This window comes from Squalius cephalus (assembly GCF_949319135.1).
Source record: "Squalius cephalus genome assembly, chromosome: 14".
NCBI classification, from domain to species: domain Eukaryota; kingdom Metazoa; phylum Chordata; class Actinopteri; order Cypriniformes; family Leuciscidae; genus Squalius; species Squalius cephalus.
In genome coordinates this window covers 16844433-16872198 of record NC_137135.1, presented here as the reverse complement: position 1 = coordinate 16872198, position 27766 = coordinate 16844433, and the positions used below count along the sequence as shown (strand labels likewise).

Here is a 27766-nt window from a genome sequence, read left to right as displayed (position 1 = left end):
GGTGGCACATGATCCCAATCTTTTAGGAAGGGCACAAACTAAGCAAACACTAGTGTACATTTGTAAAATGATTTTTTTTTTTTTTTGTCTCTTCCTAAAAAAGGTATAAAACATTACAACCAATTAAATATCTGTTCATTTCTTTAATTAGTTTTCATTATTTGACTGTTGATGCTATATAGTCTGATTTTATTGTGCTCATCCAGATACAGCGAAAATGATATTGGAATTTTACTTTGCATAGTAGAATAGAGTTTTTAACTAGATGTTCAAAGAAAAATACAAGCAAAGCCCACATTTGTGAGATCTGATTAAATCAAATGCTACTGAGTATACTCTTGTGACGTGACAACTTAGTCTTCTATGTAGGTGTTCTGTTCATAGTGAGTGAGTGCAATGTGTCCCACAATGTCCTGTGTATGCATAATGCATACTTTTTTCTGATAAATAATTTGGAATTAGTTTACGTAGGGTTTTTTTTTTCTACTTTTGTTAGTTTTCATTAGTTTTTAATGACAAAGATCGAATGTGTTGCCATCTGAAGGAGGCCTTTGATAATGTGTTCACTGTGTCTGTACACTCAAGTCCAACATAATTTCCATAGCATTTTCATAATAAGTTTCATTCTCATTTTGTGACAACTGGATTGATGAAACATCACTGCAGTTAAACAATTGAATCTTTGAATAAGAATAACAAGTAAAAATAACATAAATCTTGTTTTTTAAGGGTATTAGGGTATGCTCCATGTTTGAGTATTTTACATTTTTATATGGTTAAAAGCTACATTTTATGAATTAAAATCGATTACCTTTCAGGTATATGTTGGCAAAATGATTTGTGCATGTCTAAAATGAGGTATAACAAAGTAGATATTTGTTTATTAATTTTAAACAAGCTACAAAGACAACATTCAGTTCAACAACTGATCAGACAGCCAACAAATGGCTTAAATGGCAAAATAACAGTCACAGAAAAATACAATCTGTATGTTTTTTAGAACGTTATATAAACATGAGTCAGAACGTTCAAGAAAGCAAGAATAATATCTCAGGAATTTGTGCAAAGCTTGTTCTATTTAATGCAGCAAGAGTTTGAATGGATTGTTATGCTATGCTTGTTATCAGCTTTTCCAATTTTTCATTAATGCATGAATGAATGAATGCATGAATCAATCAATCAATCAATCAATGAACAAAGTAAGAATAGAGACAAATTACAGATGCTCGCAATGACAAACGCAATGAACGAAATATTGAAGAAAAAAAAACCCAATGAATCTAATTAACTCAAATTCTAAAGGCTGTGAACATTTTAAATCCAGTATTCAATTAAATGTAATTAGACTAATTTGTGATAGTTCACTGAGGCAAGTATGCAACTCAGAGCACAAACCTTTGAAGATGGATTCTCTGCATCTATAGCTAACTCAAGATGTTTGCATTACGCAATACAGCAAACTGAAGATATGCAATGGCCTTTGCATGTCCGCCTCAAAAATGTCTTAATCAATAATGTATATATATATATATATATATATATTAAATCCAACACAACTACCCTTCTGTGATGAATCAACTTAATATTTAACACACACACACAACTATATGTATAGTTTTTAGATAAAAAGTAACCCCGAGATTAAAGTAAAGTGAAATGGTATACCTAACCTGAAGCAATAATTGAACTTCAAGGGGTTCGTTTGCTGCACGATTTACCCTGCAGCGACCAAATCAATCATTCATCCTTGTCAAAAAGCAGCCTTTCCTAAACCCCTAAATTCTCCCTCACTAGTTTTGCTTCGTTTTAGCCTGCCCTAATCTCACAAAATAGGTTTCACAAGGTCTAATTCACATTTGATTGAGTAAGATGTCTGTGGTTGCTTCATTTAAAGGGCTGTTTCAGCTGCCTTAGATCACATCAGCAATGCAGGTAAACAATGTAGGTGTGCATGTGTGGTTCTGGGGTGGGAGGAAGGGTGGTTGGTTGGTTTTGAGGCAAACGGACGGAAAGACAGACGAGAGAAACCCTGAGGCGCATAGTGAACAAATCCACGTGTCACACCCATATTCAGGGCTGTGTAATGGTAAGCAAAGGATGAATTCTCCAAACGAGAAAGAGTTTATACTGTCTGCCTTGTAAAGAAGCAAAGGGAGTGGCAAGTTGCTTTGAGTAAAAACACATGAAATATACAAGAAATATATTGCAGAAGCCAGTACTTGAAAACCTTACGACATTATCAGACATCTTAGAGATACTGTAACCAGAAGAACAGACAAAACGTTTGAAACAAATGGAACAGTGTGCATGTGTTCCAGTGTTCTCTTGTTGCTTTCGTGGTGTAGGAGTTTTGTCTCCCCAATGCAATAAAAACTTTTGGATAACAAACAGGCGAAGAATGTCAAGGAACAAAACAGTCATGCTTTTCTGCAGAGTTCCAAAACCATGTGAGGGGGAAAAAAAGACATGAAATGGCCACAGCAAATGCAACAAAGCTCTGTAGTTTGAGGCAAATGCATATTTGTGAGATTAGTCACAGTAATCTAAACAAGAGGATCTCATGCTTTTCATTTGGATAAAGTGAGTTATCCAACGATGCTGGAGTAGTCATACAAAATATAGTAATAGTTCAATACTAGGATATGTGGGAACGGGTGTTTCCTGGTGAGTGGCTCATAGGTGTGTCTGCTTGTATGAACTAGTGTGAATAACAGCGGCCAGGGTTGGTGTGTCAGGGTGAGTCATCCCGTATGACTACAATGCACGCAGTGCTATACCAAGAAGCGAAGGAAGGGAAAAGAACAAGGAGGGGCAGAGAGGATGAATTTTTTCGGGTGTGTCCTGGGATCAACTTTAGGGGATCAGAGGAGCCACTTTATTTGAAGTTTAAAGATAACAGCGCAGAACAAAGTGATCTCAAATGTGCACTCTCGGTTGTGTTTTTACTTGTAAATCAGAGAACAGCTAGTTCTACTGCAGGGAGTGCGCATAGTCTCTAATATAAAGCTTGAAAGCTTTCATTGATGCTCACCACAGCCACACAATGGGCAAAAACCGTAGTCCCATCCAGCCAAACAATACAAGTTGTATTGTTAAAGGATATGACATTTTTTCACAACTGATCAGGTGACGGGTAGTTTTTGTTCCCCAAACACAAATTAGTCAAAATTTTTTTTTTTGGCAGTTATAATGAACATTAATAGGTAAAACAAAAGAAAACAAATTTATGTTATGTTTATATGTTATATCATGTAGATTTTGTATTTAATTATATCAATATTATATTTTTTTAAATAAAATTTCTTTAATATCTGCAATATTTTTTATTAATTGCAGATATTTAAAAATATATATATATTTTACTAGCAGATATTTAAAAATACTTTTTCAAATATTTAAAAATTAAAATAAAAATTTTTTTTTTAAATTATTTGTATATAGGCTAGCCTGCTATGTTAACCTTTACTAGTAAAATTCTATTTTTATAATAAATATATTTTTAGCTTCTGTTAATGTCCTTTTCATACATGCATGGGCAAGGTATGAAATACGCATTATTAGAATTATTTTAAAAATAATTTAAAAATAAAATAAAAAAATAAAAACACTTTTTTTTAGTTCTATGTTAACCTACTTAAGCTACATTGTTTATGTTGTTAAAATTATATTTTTATATTAAAAGCATATTTTTATCTTCTGTTAATTTCCTTTTCATACATACATGGGCAAGGTATGAAATACACATTTTCAGAAGATAAAAATGTCATAAAATATAATTGTACTCCTAAAATAATCTGCATGCGCTACTTCAAAAAATGTAACCCTCCTAACAGACAGCTATTTAGATAACGTAAATTGAATCCACACACATTAGTGCCAGGTGTTTTTTAACACTGCTGAGGCATAACAGACATATATGTTACTGTATCTAGAGTACAGTGCAACACAAAGCAAGGTTTTCGTTTTTTCAATAGGTTCATCCTGTTCTTTGTGGGAGGGTTTGTTCCACAGCAAGGGCGTTGGCTACCTGTGTATGTAGGTTACTTCTGAGGACAGCAAATATTATTAATATTTCAGTTGGTTTTCCCCATGCGCATGGAGGATGGAAGAGTTTTTGAATAAGTGCATACAATTTTGCCACAATAGTTAATATGATCAAAGCCAAATGGGAGATAATTTCCCCTGTTTACTGTTTATTTCTTTGTTTACGTGTTTTATTTACTGATTTGCATATGCTTTCACGCAATACTAGAAACTCTCTTATGTAGAAAATCTTGCCCCATCCCCCCTTTAAATGGTTTTGATCACTGTGGTCTCCATAGCCACATTTTTTGTGTGTGTTTTAATGGAGTTCCCCTCTTTGAGATCCAGTTCTTATGTTTTAGTAAAAATGTAGGGGAGGAACATCATGAGATACAGGCTGAATTGTGGTTTCCCCTGCAGGTTGTGAGTCATAAACACGAGGGAGGGACAAACTGAAAAGGAGTATTCTGGGATGGCTGCCATGGTAACATAATAAGCAGGAGGAAGGTTATTGCAGACATGTTTCCATGGTGACCTCCTCTGTGTATATAAATATGGAATGTCAAAATGTTTGAAAAGTAGTAACATGTTGCGTTGCTGTGCAGTCAGCGATGGCATAATGAGATGTGAGCACAGACAAATTAGTTTTAAACTATTTTTATTTCTGCCAAATGTGCCTCAATGACTTTGTAATGCTTTAACTGGTTTCGATTTACGTGTAGTTTGTTTCGCTTTGCTAAAAACATTCACACCTCTAATCATGCCACACACTGCCCAAAATACTACATGTTAAAGTAATGCATAAGTGCTTCAGAGCTGCTCCAATTAGAATTTTATCACATATTCAATTTCTTTCTAATATTTGAACTAAACAACAATATTATGATATGCAATATAAATCTATAATAAGGCTGTATTAGTACATCGTCATTTTAACAACATGCATTTTTTTTTCACAGTGATACATTCAATCCTGCAGCAGCATACAGTCAGATATGCTTTTATTTGTTTAGAATAATCAGTGCTATTATTGACATGCTATAGGCAACCTATGATCATTACATTCCTCTCATAGTTGTGAAGTGTTACGACAACACAGTCTTCATATGGGCAAGTTTCAAACCTTGTTAATACAGGAATGTCAAACAACCTTTTACCCACAGAACAATGTGTACATTAAAATAATGTTTTGTAACAAAAGCCTTGATGGTTGGATTAAGAAATAAACCGAACAGTTTAGATAATTTAGTTTTATATGGTAAAAATGGTTTACTATTACACACATATTTAATATTTACCCACACTACAGTAAATGCCTTCAGTCACCCAGTGGATGCAGCAAAACAAAAATAAAAGGTTGTATAGCAAGCAGTATCTTTAATCAAAACAAACTAAAACACTTCTCAGGGTATCTCAGGAGACAAACATACTGTAAACAGAACAACCACTATAAAATGACAAGATCTGACACAAAAAAAAGAAAGAAAGAAAGAACAAACACAGGGCTATAAATACACAGAGAAACACTAGGGACTAAACAAGATCATTATCTAGACATAGGTGAATCACATGAGGGCAAATCAAAAACCATGGCAACAGATGAACTGGGACTTAGGAGGAAGACGCGGAGCTGGCAGAAGTGACCACTACGGACGGGGAGGAGCCAAGGAGGAGACGACGGCGAGAGGAGCCAGGGAGTGACTTCAAACAATACAAACATGCTGAAGGCCCACAGTGGAGCTGATGGAGGGAGGAGCCATGGTAGAGCCTTGGTGGAGAGGCCGGGTGGAGCCAGAGAGATGACTGACATCGGAGGCGGAGCTGGTGGAGGTGAAGACCCGGGTGGATCCGAAGAGACCGGGCGACACCGGAGGATCAGGAAGCCAAGGTGGAGCCGCGGTGAAGAGCAGAGGTGAAGCCAGGGATCTGGAGGACTGAGGTGGAGCCATAGACTGTAAAAAAAAAAGATGGACAACGCCCCTTCACTCTCTTCCATTGGTGAAAAGTGAAGCCGCCAAAGTCCTAATATGGTGCTGACATCTTGCGTAGATTTGGGACCTGCTTCTGCGCAGTAGTAACGCGGGACCTGATTCTGAGCAGTAGCGAGCAGGAAGTAAAGCCGCGATATCAAGGTTCCGCCCTCACTCCCGCAGAAACGGTTAATACAAAATTGACTTTGTAAAATAAACAGTTATGGACATGTATAAATTAAAGTTGAAGCTCCAATCTCCTCCCGAAAATCCAAAAAAAAGTCTCTTGGTGCCTTGGTGACTTGGACTACTTCGTTTAGAGAAGCTGTCAATCACAGCTGTCATGACGTCACATTCCCGTTTTTATAGCATCAAATAACTAAGTAAGACCAAACTTATATATATATATAAAAAAAAACGAACACTTAAACTGAAAAACCTTGTGAGTATTCACTCTAATTGCTAATTCAGGTTGGCTGAAGGCTACAGTTTGTCCGAACAATGATGTCTCACTCGGGTTATATTCCAAATCGTTGTTTTATTAAAGGTGCATAGATGTGTGATGCACGCACAAGCACGATCGATAAAAACTCCTCTGATTTGGGCTAAAACACTATATTTCACTTTACAAACTATATACAATATTCAGCCAAACTCCTTTTCCCTTTATCATCCGTCTACTCTCTTCTCCGTCACTTCGCGAACTCCGGTGGAAAGTTTTAATAGTTTCTCGCTGAATGACAGGGGTGACTGGGAGAGTCCATGTGCCAAAGGGAAACACTTTCTACATAAACCTAAATCAGCGTGATATAAACTAACTAAAATGACAGAAAACATATTTGAAAAAAATGTATTTGAAGTGTAATTTGATTGTTTAGTTTCCATAGCGTCCAGTAGACTTCATGGGGAGGCGGGGTTTATAACCTATACTTAGACCAGCCACCGGGGAGCGATCGAGACGCTTTGGGCTTCACTTTTCAGCACTTGTGCGGCATGCTTGGGTGGAGTCGTTGTGAGAGAGGACTGAGGCGAAGCCAGAGGGAAGGAAGAGCCAGACGGAGCTGAAGGGAAGGAGGAGCCAGACAGAGCTGAAGGGTTGGAGGGATGAGGACTGACCAATGGTGGAGCCAGAGGGATGATGGAGACAGATAAAGTCATAAGGACGGTTGTCCTAGGTGGAGCCGAGGGAGGGAGGAGCCAAGGTGGAGCCTACTGGTCGATGGGCCGAGGTTGAGTGACGGACTCGTGGTTCGAGGCGGAGGCAGGCAACACACCAGGGCGGAGCTGCAAACTGGAAGCCCAAGGAGGATTCAAGCTGCTAGGTGGAGCGGCGAAAGAGGAGCAGAAGGGCTGTGGGGAGCCAGCGGAGACAGGGCCAAAGAACTGGGTAGCATAGGCAGAGGGTTACAAAATGGCATCCTTGGCCATGACAAGACAGGGAGAAAGTTCAGAAACAGCCTCCTTGAGCAATACTGGATGAGCAGAGAGTTTAGAAACTGCCTCCTTGACAGTAACCGGGCAGGTAGAGAGTTCAGAGACGGCCTGAGTCTGCGGTGGGCTCAGTCTTGTGGTCCGTTGGGGGCGTGGTTGATGGTAAGGCTTGCACTGAGGGCGCTAATGTAGCAGGTCTTGATCCTCCTTAGTCTCTTCAATGGTGTAGGGGGATCCGCACTGGTGTAACACGCACTCAACAAATTCTAGGAACATACCTCGAGGGCCTTCACCGGGAAGGTGCACCTTGGTCCTTTGATTCAGACCTGCCTTGAAAAACATGCAGAGGCTGATGTTGTCATAATGCACGAAAGAGACCTAAAAACCTCTGCATGTACACCTCGAGGGAGAGATCCCCCTGGGGAGGTAGATCCGAACTGCTGCTAGATACATTTTGACAGTCATATCTTGTGTCACACAGCGCTAGCGGATGCAACAAAACAAAAATAAAAGGCTGGATCTATACTCTGCACTCATTATTGTGGTGTATTGTTGGATTGAATAAGTGCACTGGATAATGTCCACTATGGTTTCGGTCACCACTACAAATGGCTGTCCCCTCAAATAGTACCCTATTAACAGTACAAAACTAAACACAAGCCTGGATTCAGAAACAGGGTTTAGATTAAGCCTGGATTAGGCCTTAGTTCAATTAGGACATTTAAGTAGCTTTTATAAATGTGTCTTAAACATTACTGGTGTGCATCTTGAGACAAAACAATAGCACTGACATATTTTAAGATAAGTTTGGAAGTTGCTTTCAGTTAAAACAGCTCTAACATGCATTTTAGGCTGGTACTATCTTAAGCCTTTCTGTGAAACCGGGGGGAAGTCCTACTCAAGCGAAACAAACACAGATCAAACGTGACACCTTCCATTTTTATTCAGTTAATTATAGGTTGTAAAACTTAATTTCGAAAAAGGCAAATACATTCAACATGAATTAATTGATAATAAACCATCACTAAATTTGATCAATGATTATCTAAGATTTATTTGACTGCATAGTAAAAAATTGCAGCATCTTATTCTGAAGATTTTTTTTTTTTAATAAACTACAAACATTCTGCATTATCAATTGATGTATTTTCCTAACATAAGGGTTTAACCTTAGGTTACCTTACCTTACAACACACCATGTTTCTTTTTGATGGCACACAATAATTTCTGTGGTTTTATGGTCATTGCTGCTTTAAACCAGTGAAACGCAAACATGTTTAACCAAGTCAATCACAAAATGTACACAACATGTTGCACACAAATGATACACACATTAGAGGTGTCAGTTTCAGAACCACAGAATCCTCTGAGGTCACTGTTATTTCACCTATGAAATGCCCGATATGCTGACTGACTGCAAACTGTGTTGCAGACATCAGCACCGGCAGTAATGAGAGTTTAGACTCTACTGCAACAATACAATCATTTAACATCAGTTTAGGCAGCAATATAATAAATGAACACCTTTAGGCAGGAATATGATTTTAATAATTTATGATTTTATGGATATTCTGGACTTATTCTGGATAAACCATTTTACTCATGCTTACTGTAGCTCTAGACTAAATGTGAGCATGCATTTACACATCTCACTTGATTCAGATTCAGTATTCCTCAAATAAAAAAAAATAAAAAAAATAGTTAAATGCAAACTTTACGTAAATTTACGTAAACCTGCAGTTATTTAATGTTAAATTACACAAATGTGCTTTGTGTATTTAATATCAATGCCTATGCTGCTGACCTTTGATGATCCAATTCAACCAGTTTTAGGGTTTTTAATAAATAAATGAATGTCATGATGTTAATTAAAAAATAAAAATAAAAAGATTCTGCACTATTTCTATGTCACTAATCGAAAAATCTAATTTGTGACGTTGATTGTGAGTTCATTTGTACAGACTGTCAGATGTTCTTACTTCCATTGCATAACAACACAGTAAAAAGTTGCTACCTTAAATTTTTAAGTACAATCAACTTGGATGTTTAAGTCATTTCAATTTAAATTACATTTAACTGTCTTAAAAAAAAAATTTGTTTTTTAATTGCTTAACTTATTTTGAAGAGTTAAAGCAATGTAAAACATATGTTGTCATAACTTATTGATCATATAATGTTTTACAATGAAAATGCTTTTTTGTAATAGAAAAAAATCCATTAGTGGGCCCATACTTTTGGAATAATCTATATTTGAAGACTTCAGATGCAAAAGCCTCTAAGTGCCATCTGAAATTTTCTTCTAATATTAGCATTTTTATCAAGCTCATATATTTAGGTTCAGTAATTTAACTTTAATGACAATTAATAGGTAATTTTCATTGCCATTAAAGTGAAATAACTGAACATAAACATACAAGCTTGATAAAAATTATCATTCTAGAAGAAAATTTCAGATGGCACTTAGAGGCTTTTGCATCTGAAGTCTTCATTTAATTTTTTAAATGTGAAGAAAATAATGAAATATTTTGTTTTTTTCTTATTTTATTTTGTTACTTCACTGAACTGCAATGGATTATGACATGACCTACAAAGTATCTTAAATATGTTTATATTTATAGTATAATCCTTATATTGTACTATATGAAATAAATGTGTTAAATTGTCTGTACAGTAACTGAGCACTTGAATGTAATGCATACACATTTGTCCACTACGAAAATAACAGTTGCCGCTCCAGCTTTCCACATCATACATAAACGATAAAAGAATAGTTCTTCTGCGTGACATTTCTGAGCATTGTAGTAGAGCTCTGGATGAAACCAATGTCTATGCTCCACCTCCCCCAATGGTAATCTGAGCCAGCAGAGTTATGTATGGGGTCTCATGTCCAAAACAGCAGGGGCTGCCTGTTTTTGCTCTCCCTTCTGATTTCTGCAATGCTTTGCACGAAAACGAAAATCATCCAGTTACTTTCTCGTCCAAACACATTGAGAGCCGTTGGTTGATCTCTAAAACTTCTGAAAGTAAAGAAATGGATGTTATAAGTTCAAACCATCAGAACCATTGTGGTGGTTCCCAGTGATTGACAGCACCATCCACATTCTTCCCTTTGGCACTCTGACCTTCAACCCCTTCACTGGAATGCCAAAAATTCTCTCTTGCACTCTGGAAAGGGGAAAAAATACGCAGGCCACCATTAAAACTCAGATACATACCTGTCCACACAGTTTCCCTGAGAAACGACACAATGTATCAGGGTTAAAATGCATAACTTCAACACCACATACACATTTTATTTGATTCTGATGTAGTTTAGCATCAAATTAAAGTGCAAGAGTACAGTTGGTGAACACTTTTGTGAGTTCTGGTGAGCAAACTTGCATGGTTATTTTTTCCTGGCACGGGAGCATGGCGACTGACTCCAGGGGAAAATTCACATATCAGCACAATGTAGCACAAACCACGTTCAAAGATATGCTTTCACAGCCTGGTTTCTGTTCTTATGTTCCTCATCTTAAATTGAGGTTTCATTACTGACTCATTGTTGCCATGGCACTACTTGCATACAAGGTAACACTTACGCTGCTTTGTGGCAGTGTTTTTAGAGTTACCATTGCGATCTAGAGAACATATCTATCTAAACTTCTCTAGATACTGGCTGAATGTTTTTCGAAGCGGACTGCTTTCCTAAACACTCACTCTTTCCAGATGTGTGGAACAGATTCCTAACAAAGGCATACCAGGCTTTTTTCTTCTCAACTCAATGTACAATACAGACCTCACTATAACATTCTGTCACAAGTACTTGTTGTAGCCTCATAAAATCAATGCGGAAGGAGTCGAGTGATGGGAGCTAAGGGAAGAGCCGGGGTGGGAATAACAGCAAGAGATCGAGGAAGCTCTGGGGAACTTCAGGGGGAGCTGGCAGCATTAGTATAGTGTTGCTGTTGGCATTACAGTACGTATTGTTCTTGAATCTGGTTTAGTTTGACCCTTTCAACTCCCAATCCTCTGAACCAATACAAAGGTTTTCTGGCAAACATTCCAGTTCCACACTGTGTTTGCTAACACGGATCGTATTTTCACTCGCTTGACTCTTAAGCATTGAAACGCCAGATTTTTATATTTATATTTATAGGATCATGTGACAAATGCTGAAAACTCAGCTTTGCCAGCACAGGAATAAATTACATTTTAAATATATTAAAACAGGGTAACACTTAACAATAAAGTCCTACTAGTTAACGTAAGTCAATGCATTAACTAAAATTAGCATTTGTATAGTATTCATTAATCTTTGTTAATGTTAACGAAAATACAATTGTTCATTGTTAGTTCATGCTAGGTCAGGTCCATTAAATAATCACAGATACAATTTTTTCAAATTAATACAAAAAAACACTTTTTACTTTAGAAAGGTTGATAAACATGAGTTTTTAGTGTATTAGTAAATGTTGAAATGAACATTACATTTATTAAACACTTTTTCCTTGTTAGTTCAACTTAACTAATGTTAACATGTATTGTAAAGTATTGGTGTAACTATTTTTTCATAACATTACTGTTTTTACTCTATTTTTGCTCAACGTATCATTATGTGCAGGGCCTTGTAATCAGGCAGCCTTCATGCAAAACAAGACCCACAAGACAGCTTTTATCTGAGAACATCAATGAGTACAATCAATGTCTGTATACTCTTCAAAGGCACTCAAGTGAATCAGCTATCACTGTGACAATGTCCTGCTGACACTCATACAGTTATAAGGTTAAGTGAGGACAGCACATTCAGCTGTAGAGAAGCATTGACACGCTTGAGCCGAGGCCACACCCTGTGCTCACCATTGAGCAACACTACTGATCATGAGGACATTTTATCAGTGTAACTTTTTAGCACTAAATCCATCACATCTTTTGTAAGTACACTTGCTGAATTATTTACTTAACAGCAATCAATTATTCACAGTTTTAAATAAGTCGCTCCCCCATGTGTGTGTTTAATATACTCACAGCAAAATTCAGGCAATGTTATTTACCTCTCCCACACGGATCAAGATTGTATACATTTCTTTTTCCAAATAAAAAATACAGAGGATTAGCAACCAGATTCAAGCACATTAAATTATTGAAGCGTTGAAAACAAAATAAAAGGATAAGTTACCAGTTAAGCCCATGGTTAAGGTGTGGCTTTTATTTTATTTTTTCCTGAAGTTTACAGAGTCTTACCTCAGGTGTGTCAACAAATATGACAACCTAGCATACTCCTATGCCAACAGAAGTGTGTGCTTGGAAATCAGCAAATGGGTTATTTCTCATCCGGGAACAAGAAAGACAATCTCACTGCGTTAGAACAGACCGGTTTGAACAGCCTAAGCTTGCAATAATTTGCCTTCATTAGGGCAATTCCATAACTTGAAGCCTGGCCTATGGCAAATGCTCGTAAATAAATACCTGTGGTAAAGATCCAGACTTTATCCCCTGGCATCACAGACAGTCCCAGAATAAATGTATGTTTAGGAGGTTTTAACTTGCACTGACATTTTTTTAATATATGTCAGTACCATTGTTTTGTCTCGAGATACACACCAGTAATGTTTTTTTTTTTTTTTTTCTAAGGGACATTTATAGTAGTTATTTAAATGTCCCAATTAAACTAAAGTCTAATCCTTGCTTAATTTAAGACCCGTCTGACACCAGGCCAATATGACCCTGAAGCAGGGATGGGCAACTTCGGTCCTGGAGGGCCAATGTCCTAGAGTTTAGCTCCAACCCTAATCAAACACACCTGAACAAGCTAATCAAGGTCCTCAGGATTACTAGAAAGTTACAGGCAGGTGATTTTTTTCAGGGTTGGAGCTAAACTCTGTAGGATAGTGGCCCTCCAGGGCCGAAGTTGCCCATCCCTGCCCTGAAGTATATTGGATTAGAATACTTTTGAACTTAAGCAGATACTTTTATCTGAAGCAATTTGCAGGGCATTTATTTATACACATACCTTTATGTAGGTTTCCTGGGAATCAGAACCTTAACAATATTGCAAAAGATCAGGATCCATTTTATGGAACTATAATTAAAAAAAAAAAAAAACATACTTTTTTACCAATCTCCTATGAATGCCCAAAACAAAACAAAAATCCTCAGGCTGACTAAAACTTAAGTTTAAATAAATTGCTCATAACTGAAATGAAATTAAAAAAGGGTGCAGGATGTGGGATGAGTTAAAACTTTGCCACATGAAAACCTAAAGAAAAGAAAAATGAACAGGGAAAAAAGTGAAATACCAAGGTTGAAAAAATTATCCTCAAACTTCCTCAGGATTTGCAGTTGGGTCCATTTAGGGGCGTTAATGGGATCCGTGACATGAGGCTCCCTCTGGTGGAGTTTAGCCTGATCAATTTTTCCAAATGCCAAAGTTAAAACAGGCAAACATTCTCTTAATTAAATGGCTGAGACGCCATTTTGTTTCCAGAGTTTCAATGATTTCCAGATTCGAAGAGAGCATCATCATTTGTATGCTTTCTCAATTTCAGATCCCAAGAGAGCATCAGGCACTGTGAAAAAATACTTTCCGGGAACATTAAAACCAGCACTATCTAATTAAAAGCAAGTTTTATACTTTCAAGCTTGTTTAAAGCTTGACCCCCCACCCCCCAAATATTACCATCAGCTATTTATAAAACATTCATCTGCTATAGAACTACGATATGCTTAAGGTTTTTTTTATTTTTTATTTTATTTTTTGAGACAAACACTCAGGAGTAACAGTCAAAACAGAAAAGACAAAAGAAAATAAAGTGGGATTGTGAAAAAAAGTTTTATTTCTCAACTCAAGTCTTCCTTCCACCACAGCTCAAAGCCTTGTACATGGGGTTCTCAAACAAATGTCATGTCCATTGATACTGATGTTGATAAATACAGGGCACAAGATGTTCTCACTTGAAAATCTTGCCCTGGTTGAAAGCTTTGCCTACATGTTTGAATTCACCCTCCCATGCAAAGTATTCCTTCACCATGGTCTTGCACTCTTCGCTGTCCACATCCAACTTGCGCCAAGTGTATGACTCGTAGTCAATCTGCCAATCATCACTCAGCTGAGGGGAGATGAGAAAAAACACAAATTTTTAAAGTAAAAACATAAAAAAAATAAAAGCTCAACATTCACATTTTAATAATAATGAATGTCATTGAAGTGATTTAACTCCGCACTGATTATACGGAGTCAACTGAAATGGTCACAAATCTTAGGGCAGATTGTGAACTTCTCTCCATTTATTTTTGCCATTTGCTGAGAACTACAAACAAAACAGATTTGTACAGTCAACTTGTATCAATACTTGTCAACCAACCGTAACAATATATACAGCTCACTGGTTTTGAAAACATTTGTGCTTTTTATAATACTACCATTTGTATCTACTTAACTGCACAAACACAGAATAAAACACATCTAATAATGACAAAAACATCGAGTCAATTAAGCCTGGTTTATTCTGTCTCACATGTAAACCCTTGATGTTAATTTGCTGAGCCATTTTTAGTCTTAGTCCTCTGTCAAATGTTCTTTCTAGTTATATGTTGTCAACCTTGTCCTGTTTCTGTTTAGGGGCCGTTTACACAACACCGTTTTCCACTTAAAACAAAAAATGTTTATGCCTTTTGGCCTGTATGTGGAAAACTCAAAGGAAAAACTTCAAACCAACAATAAGGCAACAACATGCAAGTGCTGACTAGTCGCAGTTAGTCTAGCGCAGTACTTTTTTTTTTATATATAAATATAGATATAGAATACTAAGTGTTAGTATTAATGGGTCATGTGTGCCGAAAGAGATTTTTATTTCTTAAAAATGGCCAAAGACTAAGCAGCACTGGTCGAGTTAGGCAGGTCACTCAACCAGCAGGGAACAATCCAGGTGAAGGTCCATGAAAGTGATTTTGTGCCTCTTTGAGATGGCACCATAAGGCGCCGTTCACTTGCAGAATGCAAGCTTCTGGATGGCACAGGTCTGGAGTAATGCATTTAAGGTATAGGGGTGCAGAGCCAGTGGTTTTAGCATTATAGTTTTAGTCAATGAAAACATTTGTCATGTTGCATAATGGTTAAAATGATGATTTTACTCAATTACAAATCGCATAATTATCATTTAAGAAATTTCTCACAATGATTGTCATTTAAGAAATGTATTTTTACATTTCAGAATTATTGCACTTTCACCAATAAGCACAAATTAAAATCAGCCATGCGTAAGATTCAACATTCTATTGCCTCATCGAGGCCTGACAGGGCTTAGATTAAGCCAGAATTCGGCCTTAGTTAAATTAGGGAATTTAAGTAAATTTTATAAACATTACTGGTGTGCATCTTGAGACAAAATGACACCGGCATATTTTAAGATATGTCAGTGCAAGTTGCTTTCAGTAAAAACAGCTCAAACATGTAGCTTCTACCATGTTACAGATGAATTTATGCCAACCATACAAATTGATTGGAATCAGCACCAACAAAACATACAGGAAGTGTTTTCCACATCAGAGAAGACATGCTTCTTTGATGTGCTGGTTTTCATTTACCAACATTATCAACTTTCAATACATGTGAAATGTTCAAGACTTCTGACATTCAGGTTGTTTACTCCAGCAACGCTGCTGCTTCAAGATTGATCACTACAGCTGTGCTGGGATGGAAAGATTGTTTGGTTATTGGTCACAATTGGCCAAAACTCAAAGAAGCTAATGTTCCTTTTATTCAATGCTTTCTGCAAACATGACGCAAGGCGCCGAGTTAAACTTTCACAATGTGCCTTCAATTGTGCCTAATCTGGCTGGCAGTTTTTAAAAACCTGATCTAATCAATGTGGATTGCAATGTTCATAAAACTAACACATTAAATGTACTGCACATGACATGGGGAAAGACTAGTTTGGTGTTGCTTAACCTAGAAAACAAAGAGACGGATTAAAATTATGATTCACAAATTTCTCTGAACTTAAAGGTGATTTGCTCCAGAAATATTTTTTTTGCTGGTTGAAAGTCACCAAGTTAAGTGGGCTAAATGTATATATCATGGAAGGTGTAGGACCATAAAATGTTTACCCAATCATTGTATTGTCCAACCTGCCTTAATGTACGCATTTCCATACCTCCGCGCACCCTGCTCACATCACACGTCATCAGTGCGTTTCATGCTACGAGTTAGACAGACTCAGCCACGCATTTTACAGCTCCTCCTGAACCAAAACAATGAGCTTGTTGCGTTCACGCCATAACTACTGTAATTTGGAAGAGATGGAAATCTGTATACTCGGAGCAGTGTGTGACTTGAATTTATGCCTTTCAATGGCAACACCAATGCCAAAATGAATCTGAAGCAGTCAGGTGGTACAGGTCAGAGCTCTTCCAAGTTGTTTATCGCCTATTCATTATTATTGTAATGTTATGTGCTTTGAGACATGAGGTAATTTAACAGTCTCTCGAGACCCTTTTGTTTGCTCCCTGCTGTAAGCATGTGGAGTTTATATTTTAACATATGATACAGTTAAGCAACCTCAGACAACGAGTGCCGTTTCCCTTCATACAACAGTTCAATAAACATGTCAAATTAAGTCACTTGCATATGACGCAATATTGACTGATTTTGTTCCGTTTCAGCAGCGAAAATAGTTCCAAACAAAGATCACAGCAGAACCATAGTGTTTCATTATTGAATGATTCAGCATTTTGAACTAATCTGTTGAGTCAAAGATTCAATGACCCATTCATAAACAACTGCCTCATTCTTGAATCAGTCGTTTGAACGAATCATTTGACTGACTGTCTCAATGACTCGCTCATCAAGACGGTGGCCTGCCGCCACCTACTGGCGGTTTAGTGTTATGTTTAAAAGCATCATTCTTTCCAAAGTTTCTTATTTGTATATTTAAAAATATTTAAAACAATCTCATAACATTAATGCAGTTGTCATTTTTTAGTGTAAATGATTTCAATTCATCAGCCCTACCTAGTCTTATTATTTTAATTGAATTTATTGATCAAATTTAGGAATTTAAAATGAAAAATTAAGCATACAGTTAATAATATTGGGGGGGGGGGGGGGGTGCCCTTTAAAAGGTACAGATGAGACAATATGCAGATTTAAATACATCAAAGCTGATTGAACACTGATGAGTATTGCTTCAGAATAAATTTAACACCACAAATTGTTTTTTTTTCTCGGACAAGCAAGTTTTTTACTTGGACAAGTGAATGACAGATTTCCTTGTCCGAAGGACAAGCACATGAAAAGGCTTAATGTAGAGCCCTGCTTTCCATTTCCTGCCTGACATAATGTTATTACCACAAGGACCCACCGTTAAAGATCCGTCCCTTATGGACTGCGTTACTTTGCCACTTCCTGTGGACTTTTTTTTACTCGACTAACCGGCTAAAATTTTGGTTGACTAAGCCTCTTCTTGTTGACTAACGTTTAGTTGACTATTAGGAGGCAGCCCTACATTTTTGATACGGTGTTTATCCTGGAATCAAACTATAAACATACATATAAACACTAAACAGGGTTCTGAGTACATGAAAATCACTTACAGTAAATGCAAGGTCCTGGCCTCTGAAGACCCAGATACCAGAGATGCAACTGTCGTTGTTTGCACCGAAGAGGATGACACTGGCAAATGCATTCTTACGTAGTTTGTCAAGTCGTTGGAACATTCCTGAGGAGACGAGCAAGAGAGCACATGTACATTTTTTTTTTTAAACTATGCAATGCTAAACTCTTGCGCAAGTAGTACATGCTGAATTGAAGGAACAAACCAAAAACAAAGTTACAGCATTCCAGGCACTCTTTAACGAGACAAGGCAAAGTGACCTGACTGTACCTGTGATAAGATTACAGCTCATGAAGGCCATGGTCAGCTCTTCAGGGAAGCGGTACTCAGCGTACCAGATTGAGAAGCCCTCGCGATCAAAGTGATCCCAGAAGTAAGGCAATGCCACAGTCAGGGTGTCCTCGTTGGAGTACTTCCTCTTGAACTCATCCATGACAAAAGAGCTAGTGCAAGAGGACAAAGGCAGACTGATGAGAGAGCGAACAGACTTTCAAGCAGTATCTATCTCTAAAGTGAAGGTGTATCAAGTACGTTTTTGGAAGGTGAGCAAATGGGTCCTTTGTTTTCGGCTCAGAAGCCAGTGCAGCCTCACATTCGTCCATCTCCTCCTCAGCAGGGGCTGCTTTCTTTTCCTCCTTTTTCTTCTCTTTTTTCTCCTGCTGCGGTTGCTGCTGCGGCTGCTTGCCTCCTTCCTTGCCACCTTTCTCCTTCTTGATAGGAGTCTCCTTTTTCGGCTGCATCTCCGCAAACTTTTTAGCTAGAAAAATTACAATAAATAAAAGCACATATATTAGCACTCAATATCGGGGAAAAAAATAAATAAATTGTAAAGCCAAAAACTGCTGCACTTCAAGTTTTTACAAAGGAGAGGACTCTGAAGATTAATTAAATTAAAATAAAACGATAAACACCCACAAACACAGTTGTGTGTGATGTGTCAGTTCAGAATGCATTACAAATTGTAGTGCTTCATTTTAATTTTGCCTAGGGTTGTACTGGCTTCAAAAATCACAGCCTCATTGCCAAAATGTGAGAAAAACCCTACAAAAAATGGTGGATTTCCATGGTCATTTCCTTCTTTTATCCAGTCTAAAGAACTCCATTTCCGCATGTTCAACAAAAGCACTGCCCAGTTACAGAATTATGAAAAATACTTCAAAGAACTATTTATTTATACATAAATGTGCGTGTGTACATAATGGTTCACAAACCAAGTAACATTTTGAAGCTGTCACACTCATGACAATTACTTTCCTGCACCATATTTCCATTGACCAGCAGGTGTCCCTGCGTGCATTCAAAGCCTTGAGAAATGAAACACTAACACATCTGGCAGGAAAGCTTCAAAGCTTTATGAATTTTCTTTATATATTTTCATATATATATATATATATATATATATACACACACACAATATGGTTTGTCACTATTTTGCTCAAGCCTGCTCTACAAAGACTTAGAGCAGTGGTTCTCAACTCCAGTCCTCGGGACCCATTGCTCTGCACATTTTGTATGTCTCTCTTATCTGACACACTCAGTTCAGTTCATGGAGTCTCTCTTAACGAGCTGATGATCTGATTCAGGTGTGTTAAATAAGGGAGACATACAAAATGTGCAGAGCAGCGGGTCCTGAGGACTGGAGTTGAGAACCACTGACTTAAGAGCATCTGCTTCAATAATGGTAGTATGGCCTATACACCATGGATTTAAGAAACATCTCTGATTGTGCTTGAGGACAATATGCTGATAACCATGAAATCCGATGTTCTGCACTTAAATTCAAGCTCAAGCAGAAGAGCAAAAACTACACAGCAAGGTGGTTTGAGAAACTTACCATCAAATTGAGCCATTTTCTCACAGAGTTTAACCTCCCCCAAAACAGTCTTAAACTGTGGTTGGTTGACACAGGTCACAAACCAGCGAGTGACATTGGGGTAGGGCTGACGGAAAGCAGGCTCAAGAACCTAGAAAGGTGAAAGAAATTGCACAAAACATTCAAATGCCAATTTAAAACTGAAATATTAAAAATCACTGTAAAGCTGCTTTGAAAAAAACTGTATTGTATAAAACACTATATAAAGGTGACTTGACTTATGCAACTGATTACCCAATCACTAATACAAGATATTTATCTAATGTAAGCATGTTCTGATTAACAGATTGTAGCTTTATCAAGTACATTTACTGTACATTATCATTAGGATGGTTCAGTCATCAGATGGGTGAGGAACAAATGAATATGGGGCGCAACAATAGATAGTTATATCAGGATAATAATAATAATAATAATAAGATATATCAGTAATGTAAACGATATGCGCTGTGATAGTTTTTTTTATACAAGATTCAGTTTACTGTATTTATAAGGTAAAGTTCACTTCAAAATTAAAACTAATGTACTCACTCTCATTCTATGTCATTCTAACCTATAAGATCTGTTTATCTTCCAAACACAATATTTTTTATTTTATTTTTAGGAAACCTGAGAGATTTCTGCCCCTCCATTTAAAGTCTATTCCTTTAAAATTGAAAAGATCCAAAGGTCATAAAGGCATCAATTTTTTTTTTTTAAAAAGAGTGGTTCAATCCAAGTCTTTTGAAGAGATATGATCACTTTATCTGAAGAACAGATTTACAACGAACATACTGTAGTAAATGTATGTACGTGATGTGCGAACGATATGAGTTAACGAAAACAATTGTAATATTTGGATGAAATAACCCTTTAAAGTTTGGGAATAGTCATTTTGACACCGTTTGGGATTAGAACAGTATTTACTGCATTGATCTGAAGCTCATACGCACTGTAGCGGCACTCAAATTGAAAGCACAAACATTTAAATCATATCTCATTTCTAGTTTTAGTAGTATGAAGATTCAAATCGTTTTAGATAGTTTATTCTTATGTAAGTGAATTAATAGAGGGAGAGACAGGACATAGTGAGCACCGGGAGAGTCTGTCCACACACGGCTTGTCTGTGTAACAGATCCAACGAACGCCTGCATTGCAACGAAAGCACGATTGTACTATGCGAGAAAAAAAAAGAAAGTTCAGAGTTTGTGACAGTACTTGAGTTTCAGTGTCAGAACTAACTACTACATATGTTTAATATAATGTATAATAATGCAATGGGGAATATGCAGGTCCTGATAATGTCAAATGTTGGATTTTAAAAAAAGGAGTCAATGAATGCATTTACATGCACCCTCAATGCGTTTATAATGGTATTTTGGCAATATTGCGATTAAACTTTACCTCACGTAACCAATACTTCAATCAAACTAATATGATTAAGTAATCGAAGTAACCATATTCGAATTAAACTATGTGGCATTCGTCGATTTTAATCGCAATAAAGGCATGTTAGCACATTAATCTCATTACCGCTCTGACAATAGCGTGCATGTGCTCGGTTCGCCCACGGATGCAGTGTTGTTTTATTCACACAACTTCATGAATAAACTGTGACATTCTTAAGTTTTCTCTTCTCCACATCGCTAAACTGTCAACAACTCTCCACTCCGTATCTTCATCCAGACGGCACGAAGAACACGACAGAAGAGTAGGCAAACCCGGCATTGCGATTTTCATCACGGCGCCTCCAGAAAAATGTTCGAAATGTCCATAAAAATTTATTTTGAATTTGAGGAGTAGATTAAAACAATGACCAGTAACATGCATAATGCATACACATCTGTGTGTGGTATAACAATACTTATAAGTGTATAATCAGAATAACGTAAATTGCATTGAAACTGGATTGGTAAACATCTTTTTACATGCTGCAATTAAGACTTAGGAGTGTAACGATACATCACAATATAAAAATGCGACGATATGTATTGTTTATGTAAACGATACAATTCGCAATATTTAGCTTTATCCAAGGCTCAGCTTACTGTATTTGAGGAAAAATTCACCCAAAAATTTTTATTCTGTCATATACTCACCCTCACGTCCTTTCAAACATATAAGATTATCGTTCAATTTCCAAACACAAATGAAGATAATGAAACCTGAGATTTCTGTCCCACCATTTAAAGTCCATTCCTCTAAAACTAAGATCCAAAAAAATTAATCAAGGCATAAAAATCATTTGAGTGGTCTAATCCATATCTAAGTCTTCTGAAGAGACACGATGGCTTTATGACAAACACATTTACAACGACCCACATACAGTAGTAAACACAGATGTTCAAGCACTTGCGTGACGTGCGAAATAACATCTCAATCTGGTATGCAGAATTCATTTTTGGATGAAGTAACCATTTACAGTTTAGGAAGTCATTTCGACATGCTTTCTTGCGATTAGAACTGTGATTGATTGCATTAATCATTTTCAGCGCACTTCCGGAACGGCACTAAAAGTGAAAGTGCAAACATAATTTAAATTACCATATCACATTTAGTTTTAGTAGCAAGATTATTCAAAGCGTTTTAGATGGTTTCTTCTTTATGTATAGTGCATTAATAGTGGGAGAGGCGGACGAGACAGTGAGCACTGGGAGGGCCTGAGCGGCTTATCTGTGTAAGAGATCCAAAGAATGCCTGCATTGAAAGCACGAGTACTGAGTGAAGAAAAAAAGTTAATGTTTACGGAGATTCAGTGACATTAATACATTAAACTATTAAGATGTTGAATATAACGTATAATAATGTAATGGGGGAATATTTTGTGGGTATAAAAAAATTTGGCTTAAAATATCACGATATATATATAGTATTGTGAATTCAGTATCCCGATTTGTATCGAATCGTGACACAAGTGTATTGTTACACCCCTTTTTTACATTTATTAAAAATCACATTATTGGTGCACATGTAAACGTAGTCAGTGACAGCGTGCAAGCAGGTATCTAACTTAATTCTGCATTTTCAGCTTCAGAATCATGAATTTTCACAGCAAAATTGCCCTGTGCATTGGGGACAAGGACTAAGTCCAAGCCTATTCAAGCACACCCTGTAATAAATTTGTTAACTTTTTACCATGTTTGGAAGTAATAATAATAATAATAATAATAATAAACCTCTATTTTTGCTAAAAGTATTGCAATAGTATTGTATGTTTAGTATCGAGATGCTATCATATCGTGACGTGTATAGACCACTAAAATAGACCAATAACCAATTGTCCATTTAAAATAAAACACTAAACAATACAATAATAGAAATAATAATGAATAGATTATCTTTAAGAATTAAACCTTAAATCATCAACAATCAATCCTAAAGAGGCAGAAATTCTTAATTAAATTTCCAATATTGACACTTAGTCACTGATAACAGATGAACCAATATGGACCCAATTTATTGTGCATCCCTAATAAAAAAGACCTGATTACAGCTGAGATTTTCATGACACCCTGTAGACTCACCTGTTTGTAGAGCCAGAGCAGAGAGCAGACAACAGTGATGTCAGCCAGACTGACTCTCTCCCCGACCAGGAAAGTGCGAGTGTTTAAGTGCTGATTCAGGACGGCAAGGACTCGTTTCACCTCTTCCTTAGCCTGTTCTGTGGCCTATATACAAGACGAAGGACAGTCTTACAAAACATTCAATGCACTTTCTGAACGATAAATGCATTACATTAACGGATATACAAAGCTCACCTGTTTGTTGAACTGCATGATACCCAAGGTGGGGAACACCCAGGCACTAGCTGGAGGGATGATCTCAGAATCAGCAAAACTGACCCACTGCAGCACCTGGGCACTGGTCTGGGGAGTGCTGCCACGCAGGGCATCACTGCTCACTGTCGGGACACACACCAAGCATTGATGACGTGCAATAAAACTCCATAATGGGCTCACTTACAATTGGCCACTTCATGCATGAAGACCTGGGGTCTCATTTATAAAGACGTGCATGTGATAATCCTAAGACCACTTTTGAAAAGTCTGTATGCACACACACACAAAAAAAGATTGAGTTCAGGCACTCAGCAAGGAAATCCAAGCACACTCTCCAAAACATTGATGTGGAATAGGCATGGGCTGGTTTCTGTACAAGGCATATAATTTTCAGGATATCATTAATTTCAGTGATATAGCAGTTAAAATGACGCTAATTTGCAGATACAATTATATTAAAGCATTGATTGTCTATTTATCTTTACATTTAAAAAAATTACTAATTAATCGAATTACCACGGCGAAAAGTTTGCATGCTCGTCAGTTGGCGTGCGCGTAAGAACATTTTCACATCAGTTTCTGCCTTTATAAATCCTAATTTGTTCTTCACATTTGAAGTAAGAAAAAAATCCACAGAACTTATGTTAAAAAAAAAATGAGGCCTCAGGTTTAAAAGCCCCCTGAAATGCTTTTAAATTGGATTACAATCCGATCGCTCAATCCCCTTTAGGATGTGGTTTGAGATGCATTCCAGATGCACCGGGACAAGTGTAAGTGCATTTGGTTGATGAAGTCACATATGTAAAATACACTTCTCCCAAAATGGTAAAAAAAATAAAGGTGTGAGAGCATGTTATGTCAGCTCCTGGCTGCCAGATACCACAGCACTACTGCAGCACGCATCTCCACAGATATGGCCTGCCACAAATCAGCATCTCTCTTCAGCAAGCCGCAAAATGGCCACGAATGAAACTCAATATTCAGCATCCTGACGCTTAACTCGGTCATCTACAATAAATGTGGTGAACACAAAATTCTCTCACTTGCCGCTCTCCCCCATTGAAGCCATGCTCTTGAAATCAGATGATAAATAAAATGCATTTGGGCAAATGTAAACGGATATTTTGTGAAACGGAAAATGAAATGGCCAAGCGTAAATAGGCACTATAAAGTTTACTTACAGTAGTGAGCAATGGCATTGCTCTCAAACAGACAGAAGCCATCATCACCCTGGTAAGCAGGAACCTAAAATGGATCGGAACCACATCAATGAATTAATTCAACATCAAGAACATAAGCAAAAAAAAAAAGGAAGAACAACACTGACCTTGCCCAAGGGAAAATTGCTAAGGAAAGCAGGGGATCGGTTCGTCTGCCCAAAGGTGAAGGCAGGGGGGGCGTTTGAAATCTTCAGACGAGCCCCACTGTACTGGGCAGCGATCTGAGCCTTAAAGGCCCTCCAGTTCTCTGGGTATGTGTAGAGAGTCTGCAGAAACAAGGTTTGAGATCAGATTGCTGAAACTAATGTAGCTTGTTTGGCCTCAGTCATCTAATAACAGAAAATGCCAACACACGCTGCCCCCCTCATTACACAGCACTTTCCACAAGCTGACGCAGCTGACAGTGAATTCCCTGCAATAAAATTACTTAACAGATTGTATACAATGTTTGCATAGTCAAATAGGGGGTTACTAGTGGCAGAACTAACTAACTGGATGGTGTTGCAGTGCCATTTATTTGTAAAACATATTGTTAATCATTAAAACCTCTTTGATTGAGATTTTATAGAGTCTGAAAGTGTTTGACACTACCACTAAATTTCAGAATCGGACGTGTAACGTTAAATAGTTAAACCGGAAAACGTTTTACTTTGTCTTAACTACACAATGAATGCATAACTGACTACGCTTTCTATCAGCTCACTCTGGTAATTTATGTTTTTAACCTTTACGAAATGTAAGAAACTACAAACATGACATTCTGCTTTCTACAAACAGATTAAAGCGGAGAATGAGGGGCAATGGAAGGGAAGGCAAGGGAAACGTGGCACAAAGAACGCAGCGCTGTACTTCTGCCCGTCATCACACTAACCACCTTATAAAGGGGTGTGGGGAGTATTTACAACTTAAATAATCATCGTAACAGCTTCATAAGAGACTACAAGATAACACGGTATGAAAACAACGTACAAAGATATAAGGATTAGAGTGATTGGGGTATGATTGTGGAGAGAGATGTGCTGTAATAAGGCATGTAAGGGTTTCCTCCCATCTTACTCACCCCTGCCGCCATCTTCAGGATGAGAGAAAGGAGGAACGGAGCTGCGCGGTGCTGACGTATAGGCTCGTGCTGGCGCGGCAATAATACGTCATAAAGGCGTGAAAGTGAGAGTTGGACGACGTGTTCTACCTTTATAAAATGTGATTAACTTTTCGCTGAACGATTTATTTATTTATTTTTGACAGCAGCCATGTTTTTAACTTTTTTTCTTTGTTTTTCATTGCAAATTCTTCATTCACAAGAACAAGAATTTGTTCTCAACACTTTGCCTAGATTTGATGTTTCTCACACTGTAAAATCTCTTAAACTCATAAATAATAGTAAGAATAGCTAATTTCTTAAGAACTATGATCTTATCTTTCTTAGTTTGAGGTTTTACCTCTTTCCTGTATTCCCTTTCCATTTTTTGTTCTTTGTATTTTAAATGCAGTGGCTTCTTCTTTGCAATAAAAAGGGGAGATTATATGTAAATGTTTTATTTTTTAAACCCAATCTACAGATTTCCTTTCAAATCAAAATGTAAATTAAAAAAAAAAAAGTCTGTCTGGCTTGAATGCTCAACAACTTATTGATCTCTGTAAAATATTTAAAGGACTTAAATCCACTTGCTCTGATATTTATGTTGAAGATGAACCAGTTTCTGTGAATGAAATGGACCCTGTTGTGAGATTTAATTTTAATGTTGTGCAACATTAAATATAATCAAGGTTATCATTTTGGGGGGAATGTTGCAATTTTGCTTATCACTAAACATGTTGAGAATTTATGGAAAAAATATATTAAAAGGTAAAACACTTAAAAGTTATTAAAGGAGAACTCCGGTCAATTTTAACATTGAGCTCATTTTTTTGTACATTTGGAGTGCTGTCAATACAGAGAACAACTACAAAAAACGGTGTTGCCTACACCGAGTTATTCTATTTTTAAAATGTGCACCCTGTTGACTTCAATAGGGCAAGTAGTAAGCCTGCTTTTTAGCCTCTTAACATCCTTTAAGTGTCATTACAAGTGCACAGAAAATGTGAGTGATTCCTTCCGAGTGAACACGGGTGGATCTGACTGCAGTAGATGTTAGAGATATTAATAAAAACGAAGTTAATTCAGCCAGCGCTCATACCTTTGTTTACATCCTGTTTTCGGTGGAACGCAATAGTAATCGATTGTCGAGTTCACGCGCGTGATCATTGGTAACTAAACCTATGCGCGTGAACTCGACAATCGATTACTATGGCCTTCCACCGAAAACAGGATGTAAACAAAGGTATGAGCGCTGGCTGAATTAACTTCGTTTTTATTAATATCTCTAACATCTACTGCAGTCAGATCCACCCGTGTTCACTCGGAAGGAATCACTCACATTTTCTGTGCACTTGTAATGACACTTAAAGGATGTTAAGAGGCTAAAAAGCAGGCTTACTACTTGCCCTATTGAAGTCAACAGGGTGCACATTTTAAAAATAGAATAACTCGGTGTAGGCAACACCGTTTTTTGTAGTTGTTCTCTGTATTGACAGCACTCCAAATGTACAAAAAAATGAGCTCAATGTTAAAATTGACCGGAGTTCTCCTTTAATAGTTTCAGAAAGCTGTGAGGTTTTGTGTGATTGGCATGATAGGAGGTTTCAATTGTAAATATTTTCCTGTCAAAATTGTTGCGATGATATATTGTTATAAGAGTGGGGTGGAATCCAAACATTAACAAAACTCAGCGACGCACTGTGTTATATTTATTAAGTAAAGTACATATCTTAGCTTAATATAAAAGAATATCAGAATAGACAACAACAAAAAAGACAAGATGGAGACATGTTAAAAAAAATTATGAGTGCTGTATTACAA

The 27766-nt window shown here is 37.1% G+C and overlaps 1 protein-coding gene across 1 annotated transcript; it reads right to left on the bottom strand.

Moving 5' to 3' along the window:
* Positions 1-14216: 14216 nt before the first annotated feature.
* eef1g (eukaryotic translation elongation factor 1 gamma) lies at positions 14217-26012 on the bottom strand. Its single transcript, XM_079891684.1, has 10 exons — positions 25928-26012; positions 24975-25133; positions 24829-24892; positions 23627-23769; positions 23393-23536; positions 19851-19980; positions 18548-18773; positions 18287-18459; positions 17997-18121; positions 14217-14512 (listed from the first exon to the last, which is right to left on the bottom strand). The coding sequence occupies exons 1-10, from the start codon at positions 25937-25939 to the stop codon at positions 14354-14356; spliced, it is 1335 nt and encodes a 444-aa protein (XP_079747810.1). The 5' UTR covers positions 25940-26012; the 3' UTR covers positions 14217-14353.
* Positions 26013-27766: the final 1754 nt, after the last annotated feature.